We start from the raw sequence: 26,251 nt of genomic DNA, 5'->3' as shown, positions 1-26,251 counted from the left end.
AAGCCCACACCTCTGAAAAACACTGCCAGGCTCAGCATGGCACCCACGATCTGAGGGGCGCTCAGGTCACTGCCACCATGATGGAAGCACTCTGCTCTTCCTTCAATCCTGATCCTGGGGTTGATGCAAAGGGAAAGCCCGGTGCTAGGTCTGGTAACCATCTCAAGCGTCCTCGGGGGGCCCTGGCCACCACCACTGTGCCTGCAGGTGTTTCTCCTATACGATCATCCATAAGAGCCATTGGGAAAATTGGGAAAACACATAATTCCCCTCAGGCCCCTCTCTCCAACGTGCGGTCTAGAAAACGCTCACTAGCCAGGCCGACGTATCTGTTGGTGCAGTTCCTGTTAAGCATGTATAAGATGAAAAAGCCCATTACGAAAGTGCATATGCTGAAGATCATCGATAAAAAGTACCAAAATCGATTCCTCAGGATCCTCAAAAGAGCTTCTGAGAGCATGGAGGTGGTATTTGGTATTGACGTGAAGAAAGACAACACTGCCAAGCATTCTTATGTCCTTGTCAGCAAGATGAATCTCCCCCGCAACGGGATCGTGCACTGTGGCAGGGGTTTCCCAAGACCGGTCTCCTGATGAATCTCCTGGGTGTGATCTTCATGAAGGGCAACTGCGCCACAGAGGAAGACATCTGGAATTTCCTGGGTAAGATGGAAATCTATGCTGGGAAGAGGCACTTCTTATTTGGGGAGCCCAAGAAGCTCATCACCCAAGATTTGGTGCAGCTGAAGTATTTGGAATATCGGCAAGTGCCCGGCAGCAGTCCAGCATGCTGTGAGTTCCTGTGGGGCCCGAGAGCGCATGCTGAAACGAGCAAGATGAGAGTCCTGGAGTTCCTGGCCAGGATTAACCATTTGGATCCCAGTTCTTTCCACTTTTGGTATGAAGAGACTTTGAAAGATGAGGAAGAGAGGGCCCAACCCAGCAGATGTTCCAGTGTTCCTCCAGCAGTTCCTTCCACACCTAGTGAAGTTGAGGCAAATTCTGCCCTTTGTAGCTGAAGAGAGTATTCACAGTGCTCGAAGTACTAGAGGACTGGACGTCAACGAGGGTTCACAGCTTAAAATACCCTGGTGTTCCTGTTCTGTATCGGGAATTGAGAGAGAAATCTGTGCTTTTATGTTCTTGCTACTTTTCAAATGTTTCTCCTAAATGAAAGCTTATCTAGCATATATGTGTACAAATTCATCAGTCACACTTAACCAGTTTTTGTTGGTCTTAAGGATAAGAGTTTTTCTGTTGTGTAAAGCAAATGGGGAAGCTTCCATCTTATTTAGTAAGCCAGTGAAAGATAACATGGCATTGCAACATGTTATTTCCTTGAAAATACAAAAAAAGTTAAGCAGTAAAATATGTGGGATCAAGAAATAGAGGAAAAGGAAGATGGTCGGTATTTGGTTTCCTCATCCCTTGTCCTCTGTGTTTTATAAAATTATAAACAACAATGTATGCTTGGTTAATTAAAAAATGTAGAATTCTAATAATTTCAACCTCATGCTCACAGGCTTATTTATTTCCCAAAGATTAATTGAGCCTTTGCTCACAGAAGGCTCCATCCTAATACTTAGAAAGCTTAGAAAAAGATCTAGCCACTGACCATAAAATTATAGAGTTGAGAAGCAGCTGTCATGTAAAGAAAATGGTGACATGACAGCAGTCAAATGTGAATTCCCTGATGCAAGTTGGTGGTGGGCCTTGGGAAAATATAAGTCCTTCAGTGGGCAGTAATTATAAGTTGAGGGCATGGTGGGTTGGATGAGGCTGTGGTAATCCTGACCAGGGACCAGGTTCTCGCATGGTGGGCCCCATAGTTTAAAGACAAAGCCTGGGATGGGAAACTGCCCTTAACAGTTATAGGCACTTCGCTCTGTTGCAGTTTGATTTATTGTATTTCACAGGTACTGCTTTTCTTTTCTTTGTTCTTTTTCTTTAACAAATTAAAAGTTTGTCAGCCAACCCTGCTTCCAGCAAGTGTTTTGGCTCCATGTTTCCAACACTGTTTGGTCACTTCATGTCTGTGTCACATTTTGATAACTCTTGCGATGTTCACACCCTCAGCAGCAAAAAAAAAAAAAAAAAAAATGGACTCAGTGAAGGCTCAGAAAATGGTTAGCATTTGTTTTAGCGAAGAGATGTTTTTAATTAAGATATCTATATTGTTCTGAAGCATAATGCTATTGTGCATTTAATAGCCTACAATATAGTATAATCATAAATTTTATGAAAGCACTGGGAAACCAAAAATTTGTGACTGCATTGTAATATGGACTTTTCTTTGGGGGTTGAGAACCAAACCTGCAGTATTTTCTGAGTCTGCCTGTGCTTTGGGATTGTGAGTATATCAGACAGAAATCACATGAAGCTGGCATGGAATGTGTCCTGTGCACTTGTTTGGGTACACATAAACACTGTGCAGATGAGATGTTTTATTCACGTTACCTTCTATCCACAGTTTCTGAGAAATCAGGGTGGCACTCCCCTGAGGTGGGATGATGCCCAGAAGCTGCTAGACTGCCACACTCTGTGCTGTCTGTGCATAACTGTCAACTTTTAGATTCTGAATGTTTTTTCAGTCTACAGTTCATTCTCATCTACCCTCCCATAGCCCATGGCAACCACCACTCTTCTCTCTGCTTTTTTGATTTTGACCATTTTATGTTGCTCATATAAATGACATCACGCAGTATTTCTCCTCTGTGTCTGGCTTATTTCACTGTAGTATAATGTCCTCTAGACAGAGGTTAGCTTCTTTTTAAGGCTGAATGATATTCCATTGTATGTGTATTTTACATCTTCTTTATCCATCCATCTATCACTGGACACCTAGGCTGCTTCCCTCTCTTGGCTATTGTGAGTAGTGCTGCAATGAACATGGGAGTGCAGAGCTCTCTTCGAGGTCCTGATTTCAATTCCTTTGGATAGTAGTGGAACTGCAGAGAATATTATGTGTTATTTTTGCTTTTTGCGGAAACTGGATACTGCTTTCCATAGTGGCTGTACCAATTTACATTTCTACTAGCAGTGTTGAATATGTATAGTTTACTAAGAAAATTGCTAACTGTCTTCCAAAGTGGCTCTCCCGTTTTGCATCACCACCACCAAGGAATGAGAGTTCTTGTTGATTCACATCCTTACCAGCATTTGGTGGTGTCAGTCCTTTGGATGCTGGCCATTCTGAAAGGCATGTTGTGGTATCTTGTTGTTTATTTTAATTTGCAGTTCCCTAATGGTATATGATGCTGAGCATCTTTTCATATGCTTGTTTGCCATCTGTGTATCTTCCTTGGTGAGGTATCTAATCATATGTTTTGTCCACTTTTATTAGATGTTAGTTTTCTTATTAATTTTTAAGAGTTCTTTGTATATTTTAGATTAGAGCCTTCATCAGATATACCTTTTGCAAATATTTTTTCCCAGACTATGACTCATCTTCTTGGTCTCTTGGTGTATTTTTATAGAGCAGAAGTTTAAAGGGAATTAAATCTAGCTTATCAATTATTTCTTTCATGGAGCCCCATCACTTTTTTCTATGATATTTTATTGATTGATTGATTGGTATGTGGCACATGGGGTCTTAGTTCCCCAACCAGGGTTTGAACTCACACTCCTTGCACTGGAAGCACCATTTTTCTCTAATTTTAACTTTTTATTTTGTGTTGGGGTATAGCAAATTAACAATATTGTGACAGGTTCAGGTGAACAGTGAAGGGACTCAGCCATCCATATACATTGTATCTATTGGCTCCCAAACTCTTGTCTCATCAATACTGCCACATAACATATAACCAAAATAATTAAGAGTGATAAATAAAGGAGACAAAGAGATAATGCTCAGTAACAATATGATCATCTGCTTGTGCAAAACTAAACACCCTCAAGTTATCAAGCCTTGCAAGATTATCTGCCACTATCCCTCTCTGTAGAATGTAAATATTTATTTAATTAAAATATTTATTTTTATTTATTTTTTGACTGCTCTGGGTCTTAGTTATGACACTCAGAATCTTTGTTGCCATGGGCAACAAAGTTGTGGCACATGAGATTTTTAGTTGTGGCACATGAACCCTTAGTTGTGGCATGTGGGATCCAGGTACCTGACCAGGGATCAAACCCAGGCAGGGAGCACAGAGTCTTAACCACTGGATCAACAGAGTGGTCCCAAAATAAAGATTTTAGAACTAACCTAAATCTGATGGCTCAGATGGTAAAGAATGCCCCTGCAATGCAGAAGACCTGGATTCGATCCCTGGGTTGGGAACATCCCCTGGAGGAGGCAACCCACTCCAGGATTCTTGCCTGGAGAACCCACATGGACAGAGGAGCCTGGCAGGCTACAGTCCATGGGGTTGTAAAGAGTTGGACATGACTGAGCTACTAAACACACACCCTAAATCTGACTGAAGAGAAGGAATATATCAACTCTTTTTCTCTGACAGCATAACATCTATCCTGAATTCCTTGATTCATGCTGCATTTTCCTAATCTTATATCATTTTTGGGACCAAGACCCATTTTCCCCAAGATTTGGTAGACGTTAGCTGCTGAAATATTTGTAGGAACATGCATTTCCAAGGAAACCTTTAATCAAGCGACAGAAGCTAATATAGGAACCTTCATGAAGGAGGACCGAGGAGACAGTCACCCCTGAATATAAGGGTCACCCAAAGACTGAGAAGAAGAATCTTAGATCAGTAGAGAGAGCAGCCCCAGGCTGTGGTAGAGGTAGTGAGGATGATGCTGAGTAAGAGCAGTCCAGGAGGACTCGAGCTGCATCCCCACTCTCTGTTCTCGGAGGCTCCAATAGACTATGATGGAACGAGGATCACCCTGACGTCCTACTTGGAATTCTCAGGAGACTAGGACCTTGATGTAAGACAAGCAACTTCATAAAGCAGAGAGTGGAGTTACAGGGTTCGTCACGTGTCTATGTGAGGACCTGAAAGTGGACTCAGAGTAGCACACACTGCATCAAAGGAGGCCCTGGAAAATATCTGATGCTGTGGTCCCCAGGAAGCTCTGGGCACAGAAGTTAGGTTGATTTCAGTCTGGAAAGGCTCAGCAAGGTGAGACCTCTGTCTAATACGATCAGCCTCATTTTCACAAAGGGAGGGACCTGAATCCAAGGAGGACCTCACGTAATAACGCTGAGTGTTAGAGGGGACCCCTAGAAAGGGAACCAAACAGAATTCTGTAAATTCTTAGCCCTAAGTGACCCAAAAGAGCTACTTCTGAGTGGTCCCCTATTACACCTGTGTGATCTCAGGGAGGGCAGGGCCTCCTCTAGCAGAATTGGACCCCAGATCTGCAGAAGGAGGCATCTTGACCATAACCGAACTTAAAGTGAGGAGCGTCGGTACTAGTGAGAGGGCCTCCCCCAAAAGAGGGAGGCTCACAGAGTGGTGCCCCTCCTGACAAGCAGAGATGCTCAGAGCAGTGCCCTGACTCTTCCCACTAGGGACTCAGGGGAGGCGAGGGCTTTGTTTGGAGGCTGGAGGACTCAAATTCATAGACAGAGGCGTCCCGAGTTCTGATAGGCTGCACAGGGTTGACTGTGAGAGAGGATCCAGGGACAGATGAATATTGAGCTATGAGGGTTTCTGTAGGTCCTTGCCCCTGCCGTTGTCCCTGGGAGACCTCACGTAGGACCGTATGCCCCGCCTCTCCACTTCCACTTCTGAAGCGAGGCGCTCAACCGCTTGCTGTGGCGTATGTTCTGCAGAGATTGATTGCCCAGGACTCGTCCGGAGCCGAGGTGAGGACCTGAGTGTAGCTGAAGGGAATTTCCCAACCTTTCCCAGTAATAAAAGTGACCCAGCCCCATCCCACCCCTGCAATCTGCAGTTTCTCTGACCCTGTCCTGAATTACAGGGCCGAGCAGCCATCTTGTCATTGCCACGTAGAGGGCCGCAGCAGGTCGGGCGGCTTTGTTTAAAGAGGGCGGCCTCTTTAGGTGAAGGGAGTAGTCTTGTTCTCAAAAGGTAAAAGGATGGGGCCTTCAGAGCTCACTGGGGTATCTCTTTCCAAAGAGGTGACTGCACAGAGGCCCCTCCTGCCACCATTGCTGCAGGGACCTGGAGTAGCGGCCCCCAATCTTTTTAGCACCGGGGACCGGTTTTTTAGAAGTCAGTTTTTGCATGGGGTGGGGTGCGCTGGTGGGATGGGGCTCGATGGGGTGGACAATGGAGGGTGGGGTGGCATGGGGGTAGGGTGGGTTTAGGTAAAGGGAGGGTTTCAGGATGCTTCAAGCGTATTACATGGTTACTTTATTTCTGTTATTATTACATCCACTCCAGTTTAGATCATTAGGCATTAGATTGGGAAGGTTTGGACTCCTACCATAGGGGTCCAAATTACCATAGAGTAATTCAGGCTGAGAGAACCCATCATTTTTGTGGTGGGGGTTATGGCTGGCATTGGGGGTAAGGGACGTTCAGGTAGAGAAAGGCATTTATATAAAAGGGTATGGACCTAGAGAGTATTACGTATGCTAAGTGAAGTAAGTTAGAGAAAAACAAACTATGTGATTTCACTTGCATGAGGAATCTGTAAAACAGTTGTAGATGAAGAGAAAAAAAGGAGGTGGTCATTGATGGGAGTTAGGGTTGGGAGTGTGAGGGAGACAAATAGATGAGAAAGATCAAGATGTACTAACTACCAGTTACATAATAAAAGCAATGGGTGTGAAATGTAAATAAATAAAGAGATAGAAAGATAGATAAGGTAACCCCGATAGGCATAGGGAGGAGTCTCAGTTTTAGAAGAAGTCAAACTAGGACTGTCAGTGCTAGTCAGCAGGCCTGGCATGCAAGCGGATTGCTGCACTAAGGAGCAGCCCCACTCTCAGATCTGGGCATCCAAAACAAGGTAGCTGGGTGTGGAGCCCCCAGCATCTCCTCTAGCCACTCAGGGAGATGAGAGCTTTGCTCTGGGGATTATAGACTCAGGTCAGCAGAGGGAGGGCTCCCAAACCCTACCCAAACTGGAGGCCAGAATCCTGAGTGAGGACAGAGGGAGCCCCTGACTCCAGAACTGGGAGGGTTGAGAGACCCACCCTTGTGGTTAGCAGCATAGCCCCAAATCAGTTTTGGCAGGATGTGACTCACTTTGTCAGCTCTGGTCCCAGAAAGATAAAGACTTTTTGCAGGGTTTTGGGCTCAGGTCGGCAGAAGGCAGAGTCCCAGGAAGGAGGCGGAGTCGAGGGAAAGATCCATACACGGTAGAGAGAGCCACATCTGATGTTGCCTCTACTATCAGCCCCGGGGATTCCAGGGCAGAGCTGGCCAGCTCTGGTGCCCCTGACTTCTGCCTGTGGGGTCCCAGGGAGAAGAGAGCCTTGGTTTCAGGTCCGGCTGCCCAGGTCAGCAGAAAACGAGGAGTCCCAGGCCATGACAGATATTGAGGCACCAATTCTATGTGAGGAAGGAGACAACTGACTCCCACAGAACAGCAGAGCCCACACAGAGTGCCACCTCTGCCGTCGCCCTGGGAAGCCGGGTTAGAGCTCTCAGGCTGAGGTGCCCTCTCATTTCCTCCAAGGATGGTCTCAGGGACATCAGGGTTTTGGTCTGATAGGTGAGGCCTCATTCAACATAGGGAGGAAGCCCCGTTCCTAAAATGAGTCATAGTATAACACTGAATGAACATGCGAGAACCCCACCCAGACGGAAGTGAACCACATAGTCACATCACTCCTCTCAGACCTGGGAGACCCAGGCGTGGGGACCAGATGACCCACATTCGCTTCTGCCCAGAGCCTCACAAGGAGGTGAGGAACCTCACTGATGGGGGTATGGGTTCAGGTCCACTGCTGGAGCATTTGCTGCTAGTAGCAGGGGCACAGGAGAGGACCTAAGAATTGAGGGGACCACCCACCTACCCCACGACAACAGAGGGCAGTGCAGAATCTCTTCCTGACTGTCCACATCAGGAGTCCACACACAGCTATAGCTAGAGAGATCAGAAAAATGTTGCTGCTTTCTAGTGGGTCTCAGGGAGATGTGGGCCTTAGTGGGAGCGGAGAGACCTCAAGTCGAGATAGAGATTTCCTGGTCCTGCCAGGAGTCACGGTAAGGACCCAGAGAGATGACTTAGATGAGCACCTACCCAAAGCAGTGGGGGCCCGCAAAGTCGCAGCCCCTGTCAGTCCTGAGACACCCCAGGCAGAGGTCTCCAGATGTCACCCCTCACTTCCAGTCCCAGGAACTCAGGGAGATGTGGGCCTTGATCTGAGGCCGGAAGACTCAGGGTGGACTAAGAGAGGAGCATAGGTCCCATCCAAGTGAGGACAAAAGGGGCCAGTGATGACAGAACAGTAAGAGTCCCACAGAGTCCAGCCCCTGCTGCTGTCCCAGGGAGGTCAGGGACAGGGGTGACTGGAGTTGGCTCACAATTTCTTTCACCTTGGGAACCTCAGCATGCTCAGGTCAGCAGCGGGAGAATTTCTAGCATTTGCCAGGACTCATGGAGAAGATGCTGAGGACTGTGGAAAACTCCCAGAATTCCTCTCACTGTCACTCCTTGGCACCCCCAGGCATACATGGCGGGCAGCAGTGTTTCTCACTCACAGCTAACAGGAAAGCGAGCGCCTTAGTCTAATGGGTCAGCAGAGGAAGGAATCTTAGACTCTCCCCTAAGTAAAATCTGGGGACCTTACATGAGGACCACACATTACAAGGCCTCAACCCCCAGCTACACCTTTTCAGGCCCCAGAGACCGTGGGCGGTAGGGCCAGGTAAGGCCACCCTGGCTTCCCCCATTCAATCTCAGGGAGCTGTTGGCCTTGCTGAGAGGAAAGGTCCTCAAGTCAGGAGAGAAAGGAGCCCCCAGATCCTCCCAGGAGTCAAAGTGGGGACTCATTTCTTTGTGTCATTTCTAAGGGAGATGAGGTTCTTCACCTGAAGGGGCGGCACTGGAGGCAGGAGGGAGGGGGCCACACCCTCAGTGTTGACAAGATGAGGACCCTGAATGGAGAAGCAATGAGTTCAGGACAGAGTAGGCCCCCAGAACTGCCAGTGCCATCCTCCCCAACAGTGCCCATGACTCGGTTCCTTCTCTTGCGTCCCAGGGAGCTTGAGGCGTCACCATTCACGTGGCATATGGCAGGGGTCCCGGCTCTACTAAGAGCCGATGTGACAGTTGTGTGTGTAAACGAAGGGGCCTAGAGAGGGCCCCGCTCCCAGGATCTGCTGTCACTGCAGGCAGCCACAGGCAGGCTGTGGCCTGAGGTTGGCTCACTCACTTCTTTCACTGGGTTCTCAGGGGATAGGCTGACCAAGAACAAGCGGCCAGTGGTTCCTGGAGCAGGGCTCTCAAGGAAATGGGCAGAGCAGCCTTCTTCCCTCCCCGGTGAAGGAACTCATCCACTCATCTTCCCTTCTCCAGGTTGAAGCATCACCTACTTGCCTGCCTGGTCCCCTGCCCGCTGTGCCTGCTGATAGTCATGCCTCGGGGACAGAAGAGCAAGCTCCGTGCACGTGAGAAACGCCGCCAAGCACGCATGGAGACCAAGGATCTCGGGGATGCTCAGGCTGCTGCCTCCCCCACCCCTACTTCTGGGAGTACACCCCCGGGCTCCCCCACTGCTGGTGCGGGCCAGAATCCTCAGGGAGCTGCAGCCACTAGCTCTCCTATTGCAGGGGCTTCACGCCCAAGATCTAAAGCACATGCCAGGTGCCAAGCTATGCAACGTAGAAATTCTTCCCAGGCCTCGACCCCTGCTAAGCCCGCTCCCCCAGATCCTCTGACCAAGAAGGCAGGGGTGTTGATACATTTCCTGCTTCAGAAGTTTAAGATGAAACAGCCCATTAGGAAGAGAGATATGCTGAAGCTTTTTCCCAAAAGGTTCAAGACATGCTTCCCCGAGATCCTCAGGAGAGCAGCTGAGTGCATGGAGCTGGCCTTTGGTCTTGAGTTGAAGGAAGTCAAGCCGAATGGTCACTCCTATACCCTGGTCAGCAATCTAGGCCTCACCAATGATGGCATGCTGAGCAGCAGCTGGGGGCTGCCGAAGAATGGGCTTCTGATGCCTCTGCTGAGTGTGATCTTCCTGAATGGCAACCGCGCCTCTGAGGCTGATGTCTGGGAGTTCCTGAATATTCTAGGCATCTATGATGGAAAGCAGCATGTAATCTTTGGGGATCCCAGGAAGCTCATCACGGAAGAGCTGGTGCAGCAGAATTACCTGGTGTATCGTCAGATTCCCGACAGCGATCCCCTGAGTTATGAGTTCCTGTGGGGCCCAAGAGCCCATGCTGAAACCAATAAGATGAAGGTTCTGGAGTTTTTGGCCAAGATCGATAGTACCATCCCTAGTGCTTTCCCGTTCCATTATGCGGAAGCTTTGAGAGAAGAGGAAGAGAGATCCCGAGGTAGATCTCTAGTTAGGTCTCGTCCTGCTGCCAAGGCCAACCAGCCCAAGGTCCCACCCAGCAATCCGTCCAGTGCCCAGTGAGTTCTTAGGCAGCTTCTTCACTTTGTTTGACCGATACTGCCAACCCTTTAAGTAGTAAGAGGCTAAAGTGGGGCTGGAAAGGTCATAATATGTATCTTCTTTGTGTTCCTGTTTTACACTATTACCTTTCAAATGTTGTTTCTTTTCCTAGAATGTTTATTAAGATTCAGAATCCAAGTTTATGAATGACATGGATCACAGATTTGTTGTTGTCTGTCAGATCTAAGAGTAAGAGTTTTGGTACTGTGTAGTGTAATTCAGAAAATCCTTGCATCTTTTTGGGATCCAGAACAAGATAACATAGCTTTGGAATAGGAATTTTCTTGGAAATGTGAAAGAATGCTGTGGTTTTAAAACAGATGAAATAAGCTGTAGTCAAGTTTTGATTTATCTTATTCATATTTGTCTTTCTCTTTGTAACATTCAACAATATCCACTTAGATGTTCTTAGCTTATTCAAGAATGCCGATAAAATTAAACAATAAGAAACTACATTCCTTGCTTGGTGGCTCCTTTATTCCCATCTTTACTTGAGCATCTGCTCTTCAGAAGGTTCTGTGCTGGTGGGGGTGATGCGAAGATAAAGGAGAACCTGCACCTACCTGCAGATGTCTTGAGTATATGAGCAGTGATTCCACAAGGAAGGTGGTGTTATGATCTCAGACAAGTGACAAAAAGCACGCAGGATGCTGGGGAGGGAGTTGGGATGAGAGCAGTGAGGTCTAAATTCTCTCAGCCTTTATTCTCTCAAACCAAAACTTTGAGGTTTGGTATTTTGGCCAAGGTCAATGGTAACATCCCCAGTGCCTTCCAACCCCATTATGAAGAGGCTCTGAGAGATGATGACAAGAGATCCCGAGCTACAGTCAGGAGTTGTAGTCCTTCCAAGGCCAGTGTGTGCTCCAAGGTCATGCCTAGCAGTCCCTCCAGCCCCTAGTGTGGTCTGAGGCAACTTCTTCCCTTTGTGTTCAACCAACACTCCCAATCTTTTTAAGTTGTGAGAGGCTAAGGTGGGGCTGGAAAGCTAATCATAACATACATCTTTGCATTCCTGTTCCTTCCTGGGAGGTCATTTTAAGTTGGCTGCGTGGTGGGCTGGATGAGCCTGTGATAATGGTGAGCTGGGGCCAAATCCCTAGATGGTGGACCTCAGAGTTGGGAGGCTGCAACTGAAATGAGAAGCTGCCCTGAACAGTTACCCTAAGATTGTGAGTCAATCGGAGGGAATCTCCACCTGGGGAAAGAATGGAAGGTGTCCAGTGCTCCTGCCCCAATGCAGGTGAACACAGTCCACAGACCAGCTGTTTGATGCCTATTATTGTCTGCTTTCTGATGGGATGTTGAGAAGTCACTGTGTTGGCATTCTGGTCCCTGAACGGAAGGAGCCCCAGCACACTCCAAACATGAGGGTATCTCGAGTGTAATCTAGTAGACCTCCTGAGAGGGGCTAGATTTTAGTGGTGGTGAAATACATGAAAATTGGGGTGTTTTGTTGGGAGGGCTTTGGGAGGCAGGGGAATTACTGGTCCTTGACATGAGTTCTATAATGTTTTGAGTTACATCCTGGTAAAATGCTTGCCTCTAAATTCAATAACATATTCTCTGATAGAGAAAATTTACTTAGGGTTACTTGTTTAAATGCTAAGTCGTGTCTGATTCATTATGTCCCCATGGACAGTAGCCTGCCAGGCTCCTCTGTCCATGAAACTTTCCAAGCAAGAATACTGGAGTGGATTGCCAATTCCTTCTCCAGGGGATCTCCACAACCTAGGGATTGAACTGGCATTTCCTGGTTGTCAGGTGGATTTTTTACCACTGAGCCACCGGGGAAGCCCTAGGGTTTCTTGCTAAGCAGCAGTTTGATTGACTTAGCTTTCTTTGTTTAAAAGACCACATGGTCTGTAGTTTCTCCTGGATAAAGAAAAATTCCCATAGATGAAGGTAGACATTCCCATAGATTTTCTTCTGGTATGAAAATAAGCGTTATAAAACCTAAACATTGCCAGCTGCAGTGCCAGGTGCTTTACACAAGCTACATATGTTCTGATAATTCTGTAAGACAAGTCTTACCAAACTCACTTAGCAGACAAAGAACTTCTATTCTCCAGGCTGATAAAGTGACAAAACTGAGTGTAGAGCCTGGTCTGAATTGCTCTAGAGTCCATAATGTTTCACTCCTCCCAGTCTGAGGCTGACATTTTGTTGATTCATTTCTCTTCACACTGCCTGGCCGCTATCCCCCTCGCTATGGGGGATCCGAGAGCGCTCCTGTGGGGTCTGAGAGCAGTTATGGAAACCAGCAAGGTGAAAGTCTTGGAGTTTTTGCCAAGGTCAATGATAGTGTCCCCACTGCATTCCTGCCCCATTATGAGGCGACTTGGAGAGAGGAAGTAGAGAGCACTGGAGCCAGAGCTGCAGCCAGGGCTGGCACCTCTGCCTTGGACAGTGATGGCCCTTCTGTGGCCAGCGCCCACTCCATGGCCACATCGGGCCACTCACCCCTAGTGAGGTCTGAATCCGTTCTTCACTTTGTGATCACAAAAGCCTGTCAACCTGTGTTCCTGATAATGCATCAATAACTTTTTGACTTATCCTTTTCTTGTGGGGGGTGAGGTGGTAATTTTCAAGTGATTTTCCTTTCAGTAGAAAGTTTATTTAGAGTCAGAACATAAACTTATGAATGACATGGGTCACACACTTATTGCTGTTTATCAGATTTAGAAATAAGAATTTTGCTTTCTGAAATACAAACTGAAAAAATTTTAAATCATCTGTGTGACCCAGAGCAAGATTACATGGCATTGGAACAGGGGTATCCTTGGTAATGTGAAAAACCCCACACTAAGATAAGAAGAGAAAAAAATTAAAGTGGTTCAGTTGTGGATCTAGCTTACTATATTCAGTCTCTCATTCCTAAATTTCAAAGATATATACCTTTTAAATTTAGAAACATATATTTAGGGTATACTTAAGTTATTAAAGAAAATGTGAGTTTATGAAGATGTAAATTGATGCAGCCACTATGGAGAACAGTATAGATGCTCATAAAAAAATTGAAAATAGAACTACCATGTGATCTGGCAACTCTACTCCTGGAAATTTAGCTGAAAGAAATGAAGCCAACACTTGGAAAAGATATCTGTACCCTCCATGTTCGTTGAAACATTATTTACCATAACCAAATTATGAAAACAGCATATCTGTCCATTAATGGATGAACGGATAATGTCACACACACACACACACACACACACACTCATCCTCACTCAGATATTATTTAGCCAATAAAAGAGAAAAAGGAAATCTGACCATTTGCAGTAACACAGATGCACCTTGAGGGCACTATGCTAAGTGGAATAAGTCAGACAAAGACAAATACTTTATAGTCTCACTTATATGTGAAAATTTTTGAAAAATGAACTCACAGAGAATAGATTGGTGTTTGCCGCAAGTGGGGGTTGGAGGATGGATGAAATGGGTGTAAGTGGTCAAACGGCATAAACTTTCACAACTTTCATGTACAAAATAAAGAAGTCCTGGGGACATAATATACAGCATAGTGACTGTAGTTAATAATTCTTGTTAAGTTGCTAAGTGGTTTCCTACTCTGCAACCCCACAGATTGTAGCTCACCAGGCTCCTGTGTCTATGGAATTTTCCATGCAAGGATACTGGATTCAGTTGCCATGTCCTTCTCCAGGGGACCTTCCTGACCCAGGAATCAAACCCTCATCTCCTGCATCAACAGGCAGATTCTTTACTGCTGAGACACCAGAGAACTCCATAGTTAATGATACTGTATTGCATATGTGAAAGTTCCTGAGAAAATAGATTTTTTTAAAGTGAGATATAGTTGATGTGGGCTTCCCTGGTGGCTCAGATGGCAAAGAATCTGCCTGCAAGGCAGGAGACCTGGCTTCAATCCATGGGTCAGGAAGATCCCCTAGAGAAGGGACTGGTTACCCACTCCAGTATTCTTCCCTGGAGATTTCCATGGACAAAGGAGCCTGGCGGTCTGCAGTCTATGTGGTCAACAAGAGTTGGACAAGACTGAGCAACTAATACTTTCACTTCATTTTCATAGTTGATGTACAATATTTTATAAATTACAGGTGAACAACAAAGTGATTCACAGTTTTTAAAGGTTATGTTCCATTTACAGTTATTATAAAATATTAGCTATATTCCCTTTGTTGTACAATATATCCTTGTTGCTTATTTTATACATATTAGTTTGCACCTCTTAATCTTCTGTCCCTGCCCTTCCCCTCCTGCTTGCCACTCCCCACTGGTAACCACTAGCTTGTTCTCTATATCTGTGAGTCTGCTTCATTTCCCTAGTCTGATTTATTTTTAAAATTCTCCATGTCAGTGGCATCATACAGCATTTGTCTTCCTCTAGCTCACTTATTTCATTAATACCATCTAACTATTTACTAATTAATAGCAAAATACCCTCAAACTCCATACATGTTGTTGAAAAATGGCAAAAGTTCATCCTTTTTAATGACTAATATTCCACTATGCATGTATGTGTGTGCATGTGTGTGTGTGTATAGGTTGTATACATATAAATTACTTTTGTACCTTGGTAAATGTCAGTAATGCTGCTATGAACATTAGAGTGCATGGAATTTTTGAATTAGTGGATTTTTTTCATTTTAAACAGTAATTTAAAGTTTATTCAAGCTTTAATGCAGGTTATTCTAACTTTAAGTTAGCATCACATGGCATACTTCTGAGTGCATTCCTAAAAAATTCTGTTGTACTTATCTCTGTCTGTTTTATAGATCTCTGTGACCTCTGGCACTGGGGAGGGGGTCATCTGGGTTCGGATCACATAGCAGGGAACAAATGGATACCAGAACTTTAGAAATCATGAAAGCAAGAGACCACCGTGATCTTAGAATATTGAACCAAGTGCTGCCATTAGTGTTCATGTCTGGATGATAAATTCTGTTGCAAATGCAACCTTAGGTAGTGTGAACGGGTAGTCTTTAGGGAAATGAATTGTCACGCAGAATACACTGCCTTGATGTGGGCTGCCGTCCTTTTTCATAATTGTGGTCTGCCAATGAAATGTATCCTCTCCAACTGGACCTGCAGAATATTGGGCTGGAGGGTCACTGGCCACATCGCTAAGTTCCTTACTAATCCATTTCAGCGCCATAGTCTGTGCTTTTTGTCTGACTCCTCACAGTCTCAGTGTGTGCTCAAAGGTCCGGCCAAAACTCCTGATTATCTGGTGGCTGGCAAGGGCTCTCTCTTCATCTCACACTGGCTCTGCAGACACAGGTGCCTCTTAGTGAACAGGGAGGTTGGACTGGGGCGGGGTCGCCTATGGAGAGTAGATGGGGGGAGGGGAGATGAGCAGTGGAGACCCTCAGACTCGGACAAGCGTCGAGTACCATCCAAATGGATGAAGGAGACCATCCAAATGAGTGGGCCATTTTTCTTTAAATATACATGCAGGAGTGGGATGGCTGGGTCATTTGCTAGTTCTCTTTTTAGATTTGGAGGAACCTCCTTACTGTTATCCATGGTGGCTGCACCAGTTGACGTTCCCACCAACAGTGTACAGACCTTCTCCACATGCTCACCAACATTTGTTACTTCTGTTCCTTTTGGATCAGAGCCCTTCTGATAGGTATAAGGTAAATACCTCATTGTGGTTTTAATTTGCATTCGTATGATGATAATGATGGTGAATATCTTTTCATGTGCCTCTCGGCCATTTGTATGTCTTCTTTGGAAAAATGTCTATTTAAGTCTTCTGCCCGTCTTTTTCTTGATTTTTTTAAACTGTTGTATAAACTGTTTATATATTTTGGATATTAACCCCTTATTGGTTATATCATTGGCAAATATTTTCTCCCATATAGTAGGTTGGCTTTTCATTTTGTCGATGGTTTCCTTTGCTGTGCAAACGTTTTAACTTTAATTACAACCAATTTATTTCTTTTTGCTTTTATTTCCCTAGCTTTACGAGACAGATCCAAAAAAATATTGTTATGAGCAGAACACTCTTTGACATAAATAATATTATCTTCTAGGAGTCTTATGGTTTCCACTCTTACATCTAGGTCTTTAATCCCTTTTCCGTTTACCTTCGTATGTAGTGTTAGAGAATGTACTGATCTCATTCTTTGACAGCTACATATCAAAGAATGAGATGAGAGCATAAATACAATTTGGTAATGTCAGAAAATTAAATATGCTTTTACATTTGAGCCAGTAATTCAGTGTTTTCAGAAATTTACCTGAAGAGACATCCACAACCATATGAAAAGACATAAATGCCCATGCACATGTTAATTGAGGGAACATGATATATCCACTGAGTGGAGTACTACACAGCTATAAAAAGGAATGAGTACAATTTTGTAAAGTAATAAGGGATGCTTCCATGATAGATATAGATATACAAAAGAATGTGGGAGTTTGGGGCTAATGTCAGTGATACTAAGTCCAGTGCCTCTGCATCCTGGTACGAGGAGGCTTTGAGAGCTGAAGAAGAGAGAGCCAGAGCCAGAGCTGCAGCCAGGGTTCCTATGGTGCCAGGGCCAGTGCACTTTCCCGAGCATGACCAAAGCTGCTCCCACCCCTAGTGACGTCTGAGCAGATACTTCACATTGCATTTCAAGAAAGCAGGCAGTCTTCCAACTAGCGGAGGGCCAAGGTGGGGCTCATGGAAATTCAGCATATAACGTACTTGTGTTCCTATACAATATGCACAAATTGGAGATTTTTCTTTTTGTCTGTTTTTAAATGTTGTTCCTTTTAATCAAAGATGTGTTTAGCTTCAGAGTCTAAGCATACTAATGGCACAGCTCCCACATGTACTGCATATTATCAAGTTGAAAAGTAAGAATTTTCGTATTACATAGCACAGACTGAAATCCTTGGATCATTTCTTGTCATTCAGAACAAGACAACATGATATTGGAATATGGATTTTTTTGTCAAAATGGAAATATTTCCACAGTGAAGTCTGTGTGATTATAAGATACAGAAAAAAAAATCTTGAGAGGTATTCACTTTTTGGTTTGTTTTATTCGATTTAGTCTTTCTTTGTAAAATTGAAGTGTATTTACCTGGATTGCCTTCGCTTATTTAAGAATGTAGGAGAAGTGAAATCCCAGTAAAATTGACTTCTTGCACACTTACACTATAATTGTTCAAATATCAATTTAGCATCTGCTCTTTGGAAGGCTTCTGAGTGGTTTTGGGGATGCTAAGAGAAAGAAACTCAACCCCTTCTTATAGAATTTTAGAGTCTAAGAGCAGTATTCATATAAAGTAGCTGGTGAACTAAGATCTAGGGGCCCAATAAAAATGAGGTGTATGGAGGTGAGGGGACTGAGGGCTTCCTCATGAGGAGTCTAGTGTAAATACACTGAAGCAAGGCACTTGGAGACTTTAGGATAATAAAAGTCTGGCAGTGGAAGGTAGTTTTAAGTTAGGCTACATGTTGAGCCCACCTGGGATGCTGTAGAAACACTAAATAGAAGCCAGACCCTCAGATGGTGGGTCTCAAAGTTGAGAGACTTAGGCCTGGAATGGAAAACTACCCTGAAAAATTACTTTTCAATTATCAGGCTTCCCACACAGCTCAGTGGTCAAGAATCCACCTCCCAATGCAGGACATGTGGGTTCATCCCCTGGATCAGGAAGATCCGTTGGAGGAGGAAATGGCTACCCAATCCAGTAGTTTTGCCTGGAGAATCCCGTGGACAGAGCAATCTGTTCAGGCCATGGAGTAGAAAAGGGTCAGACACGACTGAGGGACTAAACAGCAACATGAGTAAACCAGAGAGAAATCCCCCGTGGGGTAGGGGCTGGAATGTGCCGTGTGCTCCTGTCCCAGTGCACGTGAACACAGTGCTCAACCCAGACGTTTCATGCTCATCAACTGCAAGGAGATTCTGTGAAATAAAAGTAATAGTGAAATGAAACTGGAAACTCAGAAGCCAGTCGGCTGACACTCTTTGCTGTGAGTCATGGAGACAGAGCTCATGTTATTGAAAGGGCCTTCCATTCAGCGGTTTTGGCTGTGTTGATAACTCCACAAAGTGTATGAGATGAGTATATTTTAGGTGATGGTGAAATTGATGAAGATAGGGGCTTATTTTATTTGGTTACTTATTTATTTGGCTGTGTTTGGTCTTATCTTTGCCATCCAGGATCCTCGAACTTCCTTGCAGCTTGAGAGTACTTTAGTTCCAGCATGAAGAATGTTTTAGTTGTGGCTTATAGGATATTTTTCTTGTGGTGTGTGGGATGGGGTCTAGTTCCCGGATCAGGGATGGAACCCAGTCCCACTGCATTTGGAGCACAGATTCTTAGCCGCTTAGCTACTGGGCCACCTAGGCAAGCCTCTAGGAGTTGTTTAAATGAAAGAGCAGCTTGGAAGGAAGGAAGAGTTAGTCTAAGAACCAAATTCTAGATTATTTTAATTTCATTCAGTGAAAAAAACTACCCCCACACTCAAAATATGATTTAGTAGTGGAAATGAAAGATTCTTTCTAAACAGCATTTTGGACTGGTTTGGTGTTCTATGTCCAAGAATGCCAGAGATTCTCTGACATCTCCTAGTTTTAAAAAATGCATCAGGGTAGGTGGTATCCTCTGGGAACAAAATAATCATAATCATAGTAAAAACAGATATTGTGTAAAGTCTCAGTGTGGTCCAGGCACTGTGCCAGGTGCTTTAGCTACATGCCACTAGCCCTACAAAAGCCACTTCACCTGAGGCTCCCAGAGTTTGGGGATGGACCCAAGTCCACACAACTGATAAGAGACAGAGCTGGGACTAGAGTGCTGGTCTGAACTTGTCCAGAGCACATACCCTTCCATTTGTTCCAGCCTGAGGTGCTCAGGAGGCAGTTAATTCACTGTCTTCTAGCACTCCAAAACGTATCTTGAGTGATAGAAAGAAGGACTCTGTGAGCAAAACACTGGGTTGGGATACATAGCCAAGGCAATACAAACACCAAAATAATAAAGAGGTATGAATAAGGGAGAGAAGGAGATAATGCTCAGCAACCACATGATCATCTGCATGTGCAAATTCAGACACCCTCAAGTGATGGAGGGCTTACAAGATTACGTGGCACTATCCTTCCATGTAGAAAGTAAACATTTTATTTTTTATTTAAAAATAGTTATTTTTTGGCTGCGCTGCATTTAGTTGTGACACTCGGAATCTTTGATGCCACATGCAGGCTCTTTAGCTGCAGCATGTGATGCTTTTTGTTGTGGCACATGAACTTTTAGTTCTGGCATGTGTAATCCAGTTACCTGACCAGGGATCGAACCCAGGCCCTGTGCCTTGGGAGTGTGGAGTCTTAACCACTGGACCAACAGGGAGGTGCCGAGACTAAATACTTCAGAACTACCCTAAATCTACTGGCTCAGAAAGTAAAGAATCCATCTGCAATATGGGAATCCTGGGTTCAATTCCTGAATTTGGCAAATCCCCTGGAGGAGGGTATGGCCACATACTTTAGTATTCTTGCCTGGAGAATTCTCATGGACAGAAGAGCCTGGCAGGCTACAGTCCATGGGGTCACAAAGAGTCAGACACAACTGAGCGACTAAGCAGATCCCCTAAATCTGGCTGAAGACAAGGAATATATCAGCTCTTTTTCTCTGACAGCATAATATCTGTCCTGAGTTCCTTGATTTCTGCTCCGTTTTCCTAATCTAACATCACTTTTGGGACCTAGTCCCCTTTTCTCCAAGATTTTCTAGAGGGTATCTGCTCAATGTGTGTAGGAATATGCATTTCCCAGGAAGCCTTTAATCAAAGGACAGAAGCTGATATGGGAACCTCCATGAAGGAGGGCTGAGCAGACAATCACCCCTGAATACAGGGGTCACCCAAAGACTAAGAACAGGAAACTTGGATCAGTAGAGGGAGCAGTCCCTGACTGTGGTAGATGTAGTGAGGATGCTGAGCAGGAGGAATCCAGAAGGACTCAAGTTGCATCCGCACTGTCTGGTCTCAGAGGCCCTGATGGACTAGGATCACAAGAGGATCACCCTGACTTCCAACGTGGAATTCTCAGGAGACTAGGACCTTGATGTAAGACAAGAAGCTTCATAAAGTAAAGAGTGGAGTTACAGGATTTATCATGTGTCAGTATGAGTTCCTAAAAGTGGACTCATGGTAGCACACACCATAAAAGGAGGCCCTGGAAAATATCTGATGCTGGGCTCCCTGGGAAGCTCTGGAGACAGATGTCAGGTTGATTTCAGTCTGGCAAGTCTCAGTGAGGTGAAATCTCTGTCTAATAGGATCAGCCTCCATTTCACAGAAGAATGGACCTGAGCCCAAGCAGGACCTCAGAAGACAATGCTGACTGTTAGAGGGGACCCCTGGAGAGGGAGCCAAACAGAATTCTGTAAATTCTTAGCCCTGAGAGACGAGAAGAGCTACTTCTAAGTGGTCCCCTCATTCCACCTGTGTGATCTCGGGGAGGGCAGGGCCTCCTCTAGCAGGATTAGGCCCCAGATCTGCAGAGGGGGACATCTTGACCATAACCGGACTTAAAGTGAGGACCATCAGTGCTAGTGAGAGGGTCTCCCCCATCGAGGGAGGCTCACAGAGTGGCGCCCCTCCTGACAAGCAGAGATGCTCAGAGCAGCGCCCTGACTCCTCCCACTAGGGACTCAGGGAGGCGAGGGCTTTGTTTGGGGGCTGGAGGACTTGGATTCATAGCTGGAGATGTCCCGGGCTCTAACACACTGCGCAAGGAGGACCCAGGGACGGATGAATATTGAGCTACCGGGGTTCCCGTAGCACCAGGCCCCTGCCGTCATCCCCGGGAGACCCCACGTAGGACCGTACGCAGCTCCCGTCCACTCCGCTTGAAAGGCGAGGAGCTTGACTGGGAGTCGTGGCGTCTCTTCGGTGGCGTTTCAGTGTCTGGGAATTGTCCGGAACCAAGGTGAGGACCGGAATGTAATTGAAGGGACTTTGCGAACCCACTATTAAGAAAAGTGACCCAGCCGCATCCCACCCCTGTTATCTGGCTCTTTCGAGTCCCTCGGAGCTATCGGCTGAATGCAGTCTAGCGTGTCTCAGGTGAAGGCGTTGGTCTGTGGGGGTAGGCCCAGATTCTACCCGCGAAGGAGCTCACGGTCCTAGATAATGGCCCTGAGGGCCAATTATCAGACTTTGAAACCGCATGGAGGCCACACTGAGCGGCCCCCCTGCACTCAGCTCTGGGAGGCCCCACGTGGAGCTGGCTGACAGTGGTGCCCCCTATCGTTTGCTGGAGGTGGGATCAGGGAGGTGAGAAGCTTGCTCTAAAGGAATAAACCTAGTTCAACAAAGGGATCTAGTCCCCAACATGATTCATGGTTGTGACGCTGAGTGAGGATGGGGGATCCTCCCGTAAGAAACGGAGTCGCAGTCAGGCATTTTGCCATGACACTTCCCAGATCATCTCAGGGAAGTGAGAGAGCAGGTCAAAGTGGGGAGTGTCAGGCTGGGAAGGGAGAGTTTCGGGTTCCCTGGCGGGATGGTGAGAACCTCAGGGGCTGTGGGGATGTTCCACACCACATCATTCAGACCACATCCTCCCTGACATCATCCCTTTGAGACCTCAAGAATACATGGCGGTTCCCACTGCGGGCTAAAGGGGATGCAGCTCCCCTCAGACCACTCCACCCTGGTCTGTGGGGCGTGGTCAGCAGACTGAGAAATCTTAGACCCTGTCATAAATCAAATGTAGGCCTTCGTTGCTTCTATGCCCTGGCTATTTTAAAGATGCTGCAACGAACTTTGGAGTACAAGTGTTTTTTAAGTTACTATTTCCTCAGGGATGTGCAAAGTAGTGGGATTGTTGGCTCATGTGGTAATTTTAGTCCTAATTTTTTATGCAGAGTGAATTAAGTCAGAAATAGGAAAGCCAATATTGTATATTAACACATATACATGGCTTTCAGAAAGATGGTACTGATGAACCTATTTGCAGGGAAGCAGTGGAGTTGCAGACATAGAGAACAGACTCGTGGACACTGGGAGAAAGAGACGGAGGGACAGACTGAAAGAGTAACATTGAAATCACACACATTACCATATGTAAAATAGATAACCAGTGAGAATTAGTGGTATGACACAGAGAGCTCAAACTCGGTGCTCTGTGATAGCTTAGAGGAGTGGGATCGGCTGGGAGCTGGGAGGGAGTTTCAAGAGGGAGGGGACATAAGCTATACCTGTGGTTGATTCATATTGATGTGTGGCTGAAACAAAAACAATACTGTAAAGCGATTATCCTCCAATTAATAGTAAATAAATTTAATTATGAAAAGAGATAGAGAAGAAAAGAGAAGCAAAAAGATATTATAGACCTTGAATTGGGATCCTGTGTGGGAGCACAGGGACATTAACCTGCCTGTAATAGCACCTGTTCTTAGAAGACTGTGTTTGGTAAGATAAGGTCATCTTACTTCCTCCTGTTGGGACACAGGCTGATTGGCTTTTACTATCTCACAGGCATCAATTCAGGAGAAAGAGGAGCTTCTCTGCCAGGAGCCCAATTGAGGAACCTGAGTGAGTACTCGGTGCACTTATCCCATCCCTTGGATTTGAGCCCAGGAAATCTCAGGGAAGGGCTGTGAGGTTGAGCATCTACTTCACAGCTTTATACCAAGTCTAGGGGAGGGGAAATGTCTAGTCTGAAGGTACAGCCACCAGTCAGCAAATGGAGAATGGTGCCCAATGTTTTAAGGAGCCAAGGTAAGGACCATGAATGGTGATCCCAGTGAACTCAGGATGGAAAAACCCCTACTGAGCCCTCAGCACTGGGTATCCCCTGGGAGGGAGGTGGCCTGAGATATCCCTTCACTCGGCTTCTGGATAATGTGGAGGTCTAAAGTTGTCTGCCTCAGAGTAGCAGAGAGAAGGGTGCCCAGGCTCTGCCAAGGCTTGACATGGTAATACTAAAGATGAGCTGAGAAGACCGCAATGCCAGTAAATCCAAAGCAGGGCTGAGAGGATGCAGAGGGAAAATCGAAGGCCTCTGTTCCTCTTCTGTGGGATTCTGTGGGGACAGCTGAGCACGAAACAGGAGCCTTGTGGGTTCCTCGGGCAGTGTCCTCAAGGACACCTGCAGAGGCGGCCTTTGATAAAGGCAAGGTGGAATCTCCCCATATTAAGTTGCTCACATCGCCTCATTCTCCATCCTCTAGGTGCACCAATCTCCTGTCCTTTGACCCAGACTCCTGCCTGTAGTTCCTGTCCAGGGCCATCATGCCCCGTAGGCAGAAGAGTAAGGTCCGTGGTCATGAGAAACATCACCAGGCCCGGGCTGAGACCCAGGGTCTTCATGATCAAGCCACCACATCTAGGGGAGAAGAGACCACCTCCTCCTCCCCTGCTGATGTAGAGAGTGCTCCCTCAAACTCCTCAGCTGCTGGCACCCCAAAGGAGCCTCAGGGAGCCCAAGGCACCACCAGTGCTGCTGCAGGTGCTATACCCAAAAGATTTGGTGTCGGTTCCGCAGCACGCTCAAGAGCTGATGTCTGTGGTGCAGCACGCTCAAGAGCTGATGTCTGTGGTGCAGCACGCTCAAGAGCTGATGTCTGTGGTGCAGCACGCTCAAGAGCTGATGTCTGTGGTGCAGCACGCTCAAGAGCTGGTGTCGGTGCCACAACACATGCAAGAGCTGGTGTCAGTGCCACAGCACGCTCAAGAGCTGGTGTAGGTGCCGAGGGCCAAGGTCAGGGAGGTGGAAATTCCTCCCAGGCCTCAGCTGCTGCTGAGAGCTCTCACACAGATCCTCTGACCATGAAGGTGCAGGTGTTGGTGCAGAAGATGCTGTATAAGTATAAGGAGAGGGAGCTCATTAAGAGGTCCGAAATGCTGAAGGCAATCAATAAAAGGTACAGGGGGCAATTCCCTGAGATCCTCAGGAGAGCCTCGAAGCACATAGAGATGGTGTTTGGCCTGGTCCTGAAGGAAGTCAGGCCCGACGGTCACTCCTATATCCTGGTGAGCAACCTAGATCTCAGCGACAGTGAGTCTATGAGAGGTGACCGGGGGCTGCCGAAGAATGGTCTTCTGATGCCTCTTCTGGGTGTCATCTACATGAATGGCCACCGCCTCTCTGAGGAGAAGATCTGGAAGGTCCTGAATTTTCTGGGCATCTATGATGGAAGAAGGCACTTCATCTTTGGAGATACCAGGAAGTTCCTCACAGAAGATCTGGTGCGGGAAGAGTACGTGGAGTACCGCCAGGTGCCAGGCAGCGATCCCCCTCGCTATGAGTTCCTGTGGGGTCCAAGAGCACTCATGGAATCCAACAAGATGAAAGTCCTGGAGTTTTTGGCCAAGGTCAATGATACGGTCCCTGCTGCCTTCCTGGAGCATTTTGAGGAGTCTTCGGGAGAGGTAGTAGACAGCACCAGCGCCAGAGCTGTAGCCAGCGTTGGCACTTCTGCCTCGGGCAGGGCTGGCACGTCTGTCTGGGATACTGCAGGCATTTCTTTCTCGGTCTGGGATGGCCCTTCTGCTGTAGCCCAGGCTGAGCATCCTGCCTCAGCCATGCCTGGCATTTCTGCTGCAGCCAGTGCTGGCCCTTCTGTCTTGGCCAGTGCCCACGCTAGGGCCACATCCAGCTGGTCATCTCGCCCCTAGTGTGGGCTGAAGGCCATTCTTCACTTTGTGGTCAGAAAAGCGTGTCATCAGCCTGTGTTCCTGTTGACTTGCCCCCCCACCCCCAGTTTTCAGTTCTTTCTTTTTTCCACAGAAAGTGTATTTAGGTTGATGATACAAGTATTTGAATAACATGGGTCACACACACTTTGCTGTTTGTCAAATTTATGAGTAGGAATTTTGGTTTTGGAAATGCATATTGGAAATCCTCAAATGACTTTTGTGATCCCGGATGAGAATAACATCACTTTAGGATAAGAATAGCCTTAGAAATGTGAAAGACACCACACTAATAGAAGCTCAGAACATAGATACATAGAGAGAGAGCTGAAAGTTCTTCAATTTTTGCTTTGCTTTACTCTCTGTTATAGTCTCCTTTTTTGTAAATGTATAAGATATATCCTTGGATCTGCTTATGGTTTTCAAGAATGTTTGAGAATATAAATTATAGCAAATGATTTATTTGTGGCTCTTCTTTTACACAAACATTAATTGAGCATCTGCTTCAAAGAAGTCTTTTAGGCCTGTACTGGCGCTGTTTGGTCAAAGAAACTCCCAGTCTGCCCATTCAATTATAGTTTCCAGGGAAGCTGTTATTCTACAGAAGAGGCTGAGATACTCTCTATTTCAAGAAGAACAAGAACGAAGCAGGGTAAAGAGGGAGTGGAGAGAATATATTACTTTGGTTTCATTGCTAAGCAGAATTTTGGCTGATTGGGGAGGTGGGGTCATTTTTATTTTTCTTTCAGTTAGAATGCTGCATAGTTTCTGACATCTGATAGATGCAAAAAGAGAAACCCAGCTGATGTAATATCTGAGGTCAAGGTAATCATAATAACTGAATTGCCTCTAATTTCTCAATAGATACAGCTGCTGTGTTAGATGCTTTCCATAAATACATATATTCCACCAGCCTGACATGGCAGGGTTTATAAAACTCACTTCACAGTGGAGGGCCCGAGGCTCATAGAGTCAGAGTTGCGTTTTGTGCCAAAATACTTAAGGCTGGTCATTGACAGAGCTGGAACTAGACTCCTGCTCTAAACTACTGTAGCATACATACTGTTCTTCTTCCCCGACCCTGAGACATACTCTTGTCTTTTTTAAACAAGTACTTTT

The 26,251-nt window shown here is 46.0% G+C and overlaps 2 protein-coding genes and 2 pseudogenes across 2 annotated transcripts; 3 read left to right on the top strand and 1 right to left on the bottom strand.

Annotated features, from left to right (window-relative positions):
* Positions 1 to 77: 77 nt before the first annotated feature.
* On the top strand, positions 78 to 1,018 carry LOC133052863 (melanoma-associated antigen B3-like; annotated as a pseudogene).
* An 8,438-nt stretch (positions 1,019 to 9,456) lies between these two features.
* Positions 9,457 to 10,467, top strand: LOC133052861 (melanoma-associated antigen B1-like). Its single transcript, XM_061137686.1, has one exon. It carries the CDS (start codon positions 9,457 to 9,459, stop codon positions 10,465 to 10,467), a length of 1,011 nt encoding a protein of 336 aa, XP_060993669.1.
* A 4,723-nt stretch (positions 10,468 to 15,190) lies between these two features.
* LOC133051579 (ubiquitin-conjugating enzyme E2 D3-like) lies at positions 15,191 to 15,637 on the bottom strand (annotated as a pseudogene).
* An 8,091-nt stretch (positions 15,638 to 23,728) lies between these two features.
* Positions 23,729 to 25,114, top strand: LOC133051832 (melanoma-associated antigen B2-like). Its single transcript, XM_061136480.1, has 2 exons — positions 23,729 to 23,972; positions 24,144 to 25,114. Exons 1-2 carry the CDS (start codon positions 23,729 to 23,731, stop codon positions 25,112 to 25,114), a joined length of 1,215 nt encoding a protein of 404 aa, XP_060992463.1.
* Positions 25,115 to 26,251: the final 1,137 nt, after the last annotated feature.

Source organism: Dama dama, chromosome X (assembly GCF_033118175.1).
Source record: "Dama dama isolate Ldn47 chromosome X, ASM3311817v1, whole genome shotgun sequence".
NCBI classification, from domain to species: domain Eukaryota; kingdom Metazoa; phylum Chordata; class Mammalia; order Artiodactyla; family Cervidae; genus Dama; species Dama dama.
The sequence above is the reverse complement of the archived record's forward strand: the minus strand, read 5'-3'. Positions and strand labels throughout refer to the sequence as shown.